Source organism: Galleria mellonella, unplaced genomic scaffold (assembly GCF_026898425.1).
Source record: "Galleria mellonella isolate WM207_F2 unplaced genomic scaffold, CSIRO_AGI_GalMel_v1 utg37, whole genome shotgun sequence".
Classification (NCBI taxonomy): Eukaryota; Metazoa; Arthropoda; class Insecta; order Lepidoptera; family Pyralidae; genus Galleria; species Galleria mellonella.
Genome location: NW_026442087.1, coordinates 1,519,092 through 1,529,253, shown reverse-complemented (window position 1 = coordinate 1,529,253; position 10,162 = coordinate 1,519,092). Strand labels below are relative to the sequence as shown.

Genomic DNA, 10,162 nt, shown 5'->3' with positions numbered 1-10,162 from the left:
AATTTAAATCGAACTAAACTCAGAACCTTTCGAGTAACAGTCATCAAAATCAATTGATGAAATACAAAATTTACCAGAGGGAGACTTTGTACAAAAGTCGTTTGCTTGGGCACCTCTGTCCCATTCGTGTTTCTACCGTGAAGCACTTGTGTTTGCATGGCTGTGTTTCGGTTTGAACGGTGGGATATGGCAGTGAAATTACAGCGTACAGAGGAATAACACCTGAGCCCTCAGCAATGGCAACGCATGGGGGTACCGTAGACGAAATAGTATACTTTGTTATGTCCATGGTACTGCTCATGTATATAGGCGACGGTTACCACTTTTCATCAGGTGGGCTTGCCATTCTAAGTTGCATAAAAAAAAAATTATATAGATGTACTTTATAAGCTGTCCATATGGTTAATTCATGATCGAAATTTTTTTTTTTTGGCGGAGCATTGAGCCTAGAGCGTATTAAATTGTGTTAGATAAGAAAAAAGAAGCATTAAAATTTAACTCAATGTGTATATCAATTATTGATAATTGTATGATCTATAAAAAGTCATTATAGGTCGTTTGATAATATTATATCTAGTATGGAAAACTAGGTTATAAAATTAATCTACATTGTAGCAAGGGTACAAGTGTATTCACATTTTTATGAATGAATTCCAAATTCCACCTAGTATAAAAAATCACTAGTGATACAGCCTACCAACTCTTGTGGATTCGTATGGCAAATGTGTGTATTTTTTTAGTGGATGATAATGGAATGGTAACCCCACCCGCGCTATCGGTATACACCGGCGGGGCACCAGAGAAGGATGATAGGTGAGGATGAAGCAGGTCAGTTAGCCCATCGTGACGAATTCAACAATAATTGTTCACAATGGTTTCCAGGGGGAACCACGTGAAGAACGACCTAATAAGGCATATTGCTAGCAATGGGGCTGTCAAACTCCATTGCTAACAATCCCTTTCCCCTAAAATGTGTGTATTAGTTTTTTTTTTTTTTTTATGCAAACTAACAAACAACCTAACAAATTCGCCTGGAATTAATCACGATGTTTCTAAATATGGTATTTAAGGAAGCCGACCTGACTGAGTATATTGCTAACAAAAGGGGGCCCCCCTTGCTAACAACAACAATTTACAAGACCCTATTACTAATATCCTCCCCCCCCCCCTACTCAGTTATATAAAACTTAGTTTGTTTAGAGACGTAAACAACTTATGCAAAGTGTTACAATATTTATGTGCTCTCAAATTCTAGACTAAATTATCTGTGCCGAATATGTAATTTACTATATTTAGACCGATTACGATTTGAATCATTAATTCATTAGTACTTTAATTGTAAATATTTCCTTGTTCTCTAATGAAGCCAATTATTTACATTGGGGAGCCATTTATATCATTTTTATTATCTGTGACAGTAGATACTTAAACAGTACTCGTATTATGATGTATTTCCGCAATATTATCTCCACTGTTGGTTGTTTCAACATGACTGGGTTTTTCTGTGGCAATACTAAATGAAATTAGTGATTGATCATTCTCATCTATTTGAATCGTGTTATTGGGTAGTATTATAATAAAGGTATCTTTATAATTAAACAATTCGTGATTATCGACTGGCACTCCAGAATAGTTCAAAGTTTTTTGAACCGATCTACTGACGGCACTTATATTTTTCCTTGATCTTTTGTTTTCGAATGATCCTTTTGGATCTAATTTTATTTCGATTCCGGGAATCCCGGTGTCATCTACAATTTTCAATACAACAGTTTCACTTTTATGCTCGTTTTCGGGAAATTGTTTAATGTTACTTATTGATCTTCTTTTACCTTTCACTGGTAAAGCTTCTGATGTATTTATTTTTAATACGTTTGCGTTTATGACTTTTGTAGTGGAATCAGTATTATTTTGTATTTTTATTGGTACCCATATTGGTGGATATACTTCATTAATACCGGTATAATTATATTTGTTATTTACCATTAGTTTTTTAGGTGCGAAAGTGGCTTTTGTAGTAATATCATTTACATCTACCTTTTCCAATCCATAACGTAAATTGTTCTGCCCCTCTTCGGTTGGAAATAATACATCGTTGAAATAAATATTTTTAGACTGAAAAAAAGAAGTAAAACAATAACGATTGAAGCTATTTTTATCTATGGTTTTAAAGAAATGTAAAATAACTCTGTCATGTGACTAAATATAATAATTTCCTTAGAGTTATCTCGACATTTCGGCCGGGACACAACGGTCATGGTCGCGTCATTGGGTTTATGGGTTTGTCTGTTTACAGAGTTTTACGTAATTTTTCCAATGATATTCTCAGATTACTAATATTTCTAGTAATACTTTAATTTTGTATCTTTTATATACCTATAGTATCATCTTTGTATTATACAATTTAGAACGGCAAACAAACTGACGGCCCTTCTAATGAAAAGTCTACTAATCTAATAACTAAAGAAACCGTCGCGTCGCCTATAGACATGAGCAGCACCATGGACATAACAGAGTATACTGTTTCGCCCATGATACCCCGAGTATCATGGGCGAAACAGTATACTCCGCGTTGCCATTCCTGAGGACTCAGTTGTTATTCCTCTGTACCTTGTAAATTCACTACCATATCCCACCCTGCAAACCGAAACACAGTCATGCAAACAAAACTGCTTCAGGATAGAAACACGAATGGAACAGAGGTATTACGTACTAATAATTTCCTGGGTGAGCGTATTGCGAGACTGTAAAGTTCACCAAATTGATCAAATAAATAACTAAATATATATGTAAAAGATGCATTGAGATTTATGTACTTACTTTAAAATCAAACTTCCTTTGACTCTCGTTTCCGACGTCATCTCCAGCAATCGGATCAGGATTGACTGTGGTGATTAAGTAACAGAACACAGCGAACAAAACCAAAATAGCAACTGAACAGACGCTCACAAAAATTATCCCTTTTGACATTTATACAAACAGTACGTAAAATAAATCGTATAAAAAAAAATATTTCTAAATTAATAAAATATATATCAAAAGTCAAAAGTCATAAAAGTCAAACAATAGTCTTTGTTCTAAACGTATGTCATTTCCACAAAAGAATAACAACCATTTACAAATGAAATGTAAATATATTTTTCTCAAACATGCTTGGAAATGTGAGCATTATTTTTAACAATCTTCTTAGAGATAAATCAAAATTGCCGTACTGTCCAGATACATGCGGGCAGCGGCCGGCAAAAGTTGTATGAAAATCCATATTTGTCGTGTTTTGCGGCCAGATAAATTACTATGTAATCATATCTGTCCTCTAATTTAAAAATGGAGTGACCTTTTACATCGAAACATGGCTACCAGAGGTAACTAATAAAAAGTTTTATTTAAATTTCGAACTGGCTTGCAAATAGAAAGCTGTTTATTGAAAAAAAAAAAGGAACATTATGGCGCGTGAAAAATTTCTATTATTCGTTATTCGTCATTGAACTTCAAAAGTAAAATTGTATTTTTGATTTCCGCACATTGTTTGAGAAAAGTACTATACAAGCCTTGGCCACAACTAGGCATTGATGGACTCACGTATGTGTGCCTCGGCTACGCCTCGACCCACATTTGCACGTTCGTCCATCAATGCCTCAATTGCTGGCCGCTGCAGTAATGTACTAATTATTATACTAGCGTTATACCCGCGACTTCGTCCGGGTAAGTAGAATATCTAGATGGACTGTAATAAAAAGTACTATGTATGTATCACAAATAACACATAGGGTATATACTAATTCCTTAGATTATATAAATAGAGTGTCTTCATACAAATACTTCGAGAAAAGCGAGTCAACATTTTCATACAATTTTGCATGATAAAGAGTGATACCAGTTATAAGTTCTATATTTATTTTGTTTTATAATTTCTTCATCTTTTTAATCCGTATAAACTCATTTTATTTATTAAATAATTAAATATTGATACATCAAACTACATAATGTGTGTAAATATATAGAACAATAATAGAAAAACGAGGGGGGAAAGGGATTGTTAGTAATGGAGACTGAGAATCCCATTGCTAACAATATACCCAACGAGGTCGACCTCCTCGCGGTTCCCCCTGGAAACTATCATGGTTAATTCCTGATGAATTCATCATGATGGGCTAACTGGCCTGTTTTCATTCTCATCTATCACCCTTCACTAGTGCTCCGCCAGCGTATCTCGTTAGCGCAAGTGGGGTTACCATACCATTTTCACCCATCAAAAAAAAATAGATAAACGAAAAAAAATAGAGAAACGGGCCAACTTTTTGTCAGCTAATTTGACAATTAGCTGACAAAAAGTTGGCCCGTTTCTGAGACTCGATGTTACACTATCTATATAATCTAAGACTAATTCATGCGAGAGAAGCCACGAGAAATTAGTTTATAATATTAGTAAGGACTATCATTCAAACTTATTTTTTAGTCAATGATACACCAACACTGTTTGCATGACGCTAATTTTTCCCTAGCAGTTTGAAGTGTAAAGTGGACTCCCCTTCTTTTGTTTTTGCACTACAATAGGGTACTCTTAAAAAAAATGCCTAGGAATATTTAAAAGAACAGTCTGGCGACCCCGTTCGTGTCTCATGGGGTCTAACAGCCCCATTGCTAGCAATCACGTCGATCTTCACGCGGTTCCCCTAAAACCAACGTAGTTAATTATTGTTGAATTAGTCACGATGGGCCTGATTTCGTCCTCACCCATCATCCCTCACTGGTACCCCGCAAATGTATACCGATAGCGTAAACAAGGTTACCCTTAAAAAAAACCCTTCGTGTTGCAAGTATTCGTAGGCGCCGATTATTTCCCATCGTGTGAACAGTCAGCACGTTTGCCGTGTTAACAATAAAAAAAAAACACGTAGTGTAAAGTCCATTTCCACATACTTTCTTGTTTCCTAACTCATCGAAAATTCCGATGACGGAAGTGCCGACCTTGGTGTATGCTAACTTCACTAGCATAGCTGCATATTCGACAAAAAGAAATAAAACGTAACTGTGATAATATGTATTTATTTGCCGAAACAATTTCGTAAACACTCACTGTACACGTACATACTAAAGACTTGCGTTCTCATTACCAATAACAAGTAGTTCTTGGAAATCAATGTACGCATCGGGCGCCTGGAAAAATATTTATATTTTACACTAGCTATATCAGTACATAAAGTGTCCTGTGCTAAGTTAGGATATCTTTTTTTTATTCAACTTAGAATGGCAAACAAGCTGACGGCCCACCTGATGGAAAGTGGTAACCGTCACCTATAGACATTAGCAGTACCATGGACGTAACAGAGTATACTGTTTTACCCATGATACCCTCCATGCGTTGCCATTCCTGAGGGCTAAGGTGTTATTCCTCTGTACTCTGTTAATTTCCTGCCATATCCCACCCCTCATACCGAAATACAGCCATGCTTCACGGTAACACCAAACGGCTTCACGGTATGAACACGAATGGAACAAAGGTGCCCAAGCAAACGACTTTTGTACAAAATCTTCCATAGTCTGGCAAAATTATTAATACCTTGAACTCGTGTACCTTTCATTGAAATCCATGCAGAAGTTTTTGCGAAAGGGATTGTTGGTAATGGGGACTAGCAAATCCATTGCTAGCAATATACCCTGTCAGGTCGATCTCGTCATAGTCCCTACTAGAAACCATAGTGCTTAATTTTAATTGAACTGCTTTTATCACGTTGAGCCAACTGACCTACCTTTTTATTCTCACCTATGTTTCCTCACTAGCGCAGCGCAAACAGGGTTACCATTCCATTATATATGGGAGGAAAAGGGACTTTTAGCAATGGAGATTAAGAATTCCATTGCTAGCAATATATCAACCTCCACGCGGTCCTCTTTGGTAACTGTCACGATTAAATTCATCATGATGAGCTAATTGGCCTATTATCATTCTCATCTATCACTGGTCACTGGTGTCCCGCCATCGAATTCTGTTAGCGCAACCACGTTTCCATTCCATTTTCACCATAAAAAACCATTCCATTATCACCCCCATTAAGACTGTGACCCCATTCTGGGGTGGGCACGGCCCACCTAAATACGCCTATGGGCATCGTTAAAGTAAACAGATTAGAAGTGCCAAGTTGCTAAGTTGCTCAGCCAACTATAAAGAGGGCTGTACTCATTTCGCTCGCTAGTTTCATTGCGTAATAGAATACAAAAGAACAAAAATAACATATACATATATTGCGAATAATAGACTTAAATAAATAGCAAATGCCCCTCTCGTCTTTCTGAATAATTACTCGATTGGCCCTCAATCCCAAAGATGCCCTGAAGTTACGGCTATTCGAAAAACAAACAATCGATTGGGAAAAAAGGCTTCCGAGTGGTAACCTTGGGTAAAATGCCCTCAATATATCTCTCTGGGTACGTTGCTTTACGTAAATAATGTTCCATTCGAGGTCAATTTAGGAAACGGATTTTTTCTGAATTGGCTCGGCTCTGATTATTCAGGATTGTGCGCTGACATGTTTTTTACTTAATCCCTCATAAGTAAAGGCATCCTAGCTTTAGGATTAGGCGATTAGTGATAATATCTTGTTAATATTCTGTTAAAATAAATTATTTTTACTACAAATATACTTTTTTTTTATACCATTGAGGTGGCAATCAAGCATACGGCCCACTTGATGGTAAGCGGTTATCGTAGCCTATGAACGCCTGGGATAACGTCGGTAACGCGCACGCAATACCAGGGGTATTACGTGCGCGTTACCGACCCTGAAGAAATCTCGTTATTCCCCTTTTGAAGTACCCCATGATGTAGTTTCTTGGGAAAACCTCGGCAAGGAGCTAATTCCATAACCTAAGTGTGCAACCATACGTACTAATATTTTATTTAATGTAAACTGTTCATTTTAATTTCTTAAAGAGAACTATTCCTCATTTTAGTCTATGAAAGTTTATGTTAAGGACTGTGAATTTTGCACATTATTGATATGTATATGTATGATAGTAGTTAACAGTATTATATTTTTGTATTACCAAAATGCAGGCTAAAAATATAAACTTACTGACAACCCATTATCTTCATCTTCATACCCATTTCTCAAAATCAGTCCAGCTTTTTGAGGCGATTTTACAAGTCCTGGGTCGACTATTGTCATCAAATACACGAAAGCAGCGAATAAACTTAAAATAACGCAAGAGTATACCATAAAATATAGCAATATTTTAATTATCAATCTTTTGATGTAATGTATATGCAATAAATGTTAATGTAATATTATTGATTGCTAGTGAATGACTTAAACAAATATACTGACAGTAAAAATTTTAATCAATGACTTCTTTATTCAACTTTTATCGTAATATTATTCATTAAAGTATAATAACCAATCTATGCTCTAAACAAAACCTGTCAAGACACATTTCTTTCTTTCGACGGCATAGATTAAGCATAGTACTATCTTTAATCTACGGTATCTTTGTTCTTTCGATTTTTAAACTCCAAGTGTTTGATGGACAAATGGATCAATATATAAGCAATATATCCAATATATTTTCTAATCTGATGTGATTCATCTGTATGTTCAATTTCATTCTAATTTGTTCAGCCATTTAGATAGAGCTAGTCTATCTCTATAGTCTATGTCTTTGCCAGCATGAATTGAGATAAAAAGTTTAAAACTCATAATAAGTCTTAAAATTTTAAAAATAAATATGTTAGACTATGAGACACACAATTTGACGCATGTTCAATTTTTTTATTTGTTTGTCAAAACAACTTTTTGTGCGTGAATTTAGTACAGACAAAATGTATTTGGCATCTCTCTTTCTATTTTAATTTTCGTATTTACAATCTACTAGAAACAATTATAAGGTACATTTATTTTCATTAATTTTCTATTCAAATATACGATACGGAATGACTGCTTTTTTTAAGGATGATAATGGAATGGTAACTCCACTTGCGCTAACAGTACCTATATGCTGGCGAGACCCCAGTGAGAGATAATAGGTGAGAATGAAGCAGGTTTGTGAGCCATCGTGATAATTACTAGAACTCAGCACGATGGTTTCCGGGTTGGACCACGTGGAGGTCGACCTAACAGTGCATATTGCTAGATTAGTTCGCATGATTAACAACCCCCCCCCCCAAACCCCTCCATTTCATATAAAAAACAGCACCGTTTACATTGCACATAACTACAAGCGTAGTACAAGTTTGTATTTTGATTATAATAAACTAGCTGCATACCGCGACTTCGCAGTGGTCGTATAATGATATTATTATCTTGACATCTTCCTTAATAAAATAGCTTGCAAATAAAAAAAGAATCTTTCAAATCTGAGTTGTTTTAATACTTAGATTACATATACCGACGATTGTATTTATTTTTCTATATATGATATCGCCCTAAACAAAAAAAAAGAACCTAATGCAAAGTTATTTGAAGAGTTGCCACTGGTAATATATTGTCGAAATTAAAAATGAATGTATGCAACCACTTACGATATAGCGTATCTGTTTAAAATATCGACATCAAAAGGTTATAAAAAACAAATCCACATAAATAATGTGAATTTTTTAAATTCAATGAAGTATCTGTCTGGTTACACAGAAAATTATTTTTGTTTTTTTTACTTTTAACTATGAACTTTTAACTTAGTATATTGTTTTTTTTTTTCAGAGATATGACTAAAGGCTCAGATGTACACAATGAAACTGATTCAGAAATCGGATCCCTTAGGTCGAACAGAGCTCACCGCCATACTATGTCCGACTGTATGCGCTCTTCTCCTAGTATGCATGTTCGCAGTTTCGTTTGTGGGCACCAAACTTGCATACGATCGGTATGATGCATTCTGCACCAGCCGCAATTTCAACATTGCCAAAGTAAAAATCTTTCCTAATATCACATTCAGACCACAGCCGAATGTATAGGTTTATTATTAAAATGTAATATTATTATTATATTCAGTTTTTTTTTTTTTTATGATTAGTCTATTTTAGAACTAGTCATCTATTAGTAAGTTTAAAAAATAATATTTTAACGTTAAAAGGCCTGCAGCACACCTGCAATGCCTTTGGTGTTGTGTGTGATCATAGGTGGCGGTAGTCACTTACCATCAGTACTATGCCATCAGGTAAGCCGCATGATCATTTGCCCTTGTGTTATAAAAAAAAAAAACATAAAATTATTAAGTTTTAAATGAATGAACCTTATTTGCATACAATCCATAATAATTTACATTTGGTCAACAGTGGAACCTAAATTTTAGTACTTACCTACGATTTTATGTGTAATTGGAATATGTAGATTAATAGTATAATAGTTTGGTCTTCTATCATCAATCTCATAGGTATAGGGGACACAACCCAGTATATATCTATAGAAGGAAATAAAAAAAAATCGTAGAAATTATAAAAGGAATATCAATAATTTTTTAGAGATTTTTGTACAGATATAAAAGTGGTGTTAAAAATTTGATACATATAGAGCCACCTAGTGTCAACTTTTAAAACTATAGAGTAAACTGTATCTGTTGATAAGTTCTACTTAGCTAATTTAAATTACTAACAAAGGTATACTAGTTAGAAAAAAGTCTCCTAGATGGCGTAAATAATTAATTAAAAGTATTATTGTGAATTTTCAGTAATCTATGTATAAATTACTTTGTCTCCTGTTATCTCTCACTGATGTCTCGCTAGTGTATGTCGACAGGGAAAACAAGATTTCATTCCATTTTTATTCATCAAAAAAAGCCTTAAGGTCGAAGTTAAATGAACTTTTCTGAAAAATAGTGCCATTAGCAATCAAGTCGGTACGCGGCAAAAGAGAAAAACTAATGTGTAAAGTAATTTTAGTTCCTAATTTGTCAAACAGAGGCGATAGAGTCGACTCAGTATTGCGAATTCTTTAAAGCTATTTCTTAAGTTAAAATTTTCATTTATTTTCGCAACAAAATCTTTTACGGACCAATATGAACTAATTTCTAATAGATATAAGTAAAATATTATTTGTTTATTATTAGTAAAACAGCAATCTCACAAAATTACTAAATTAAAATATTAAGTTGAAAAATTGGTTTAGAAAAATGATACCTAACAATCAACCATTATTCAAAATTTACGAACAATTGTTGTTACAACATATAAAAA

At 34.5% G+C, this 10,162-nt stretch overlaps 1 protein-coding gene across 1 annotated transcript; it reads right to left on the bottom strand.

Moving 5' to 3' along the window:
• Positions 1–1,045: 1,045 nt before the first annotated feature.
• Positions 1,046–3,290, bottom strand: LOC116413342 (uncharacterized). Its single transcript, XM_031911927.2, has 2 exons — positions 2,818–3,290; positions 1,046–2,112 (listed from the first exon to the last, which is right to left on the bottom strand). The coding sequence occupies exons 1-2, from the start codon at positions 2,965–2,967 to the stop codon at positions 1,426–1,428; spliced, it is 837 nt and encodes a 278-aa protein (XP_031767787.2). The 5' UTR covers positions 2,968–3,290; the 3' UTR covers positions 1,046–1,425.
• Positions 3,291–10,162: the final 6,872 nt, after the last annotated feature.

Bases quoted from the DNA above. Each gene is read 5' to 3' on its own strand.
- LOC116413342 (XM_031911927.2), bottom strand. From the start codon at position 2,967: ATGTCAAAAGGGATAATTTTTGTGAGCGTCTGTTCAGTTGCTATTTTG. The intron at 2,113-2,817 runs GTAAGTACATAA...TCTTTTTTTCAG, and splicing joins AAAGGAAGTTTGATTTTAAA to TCTAAAAATATTTATTTCAA.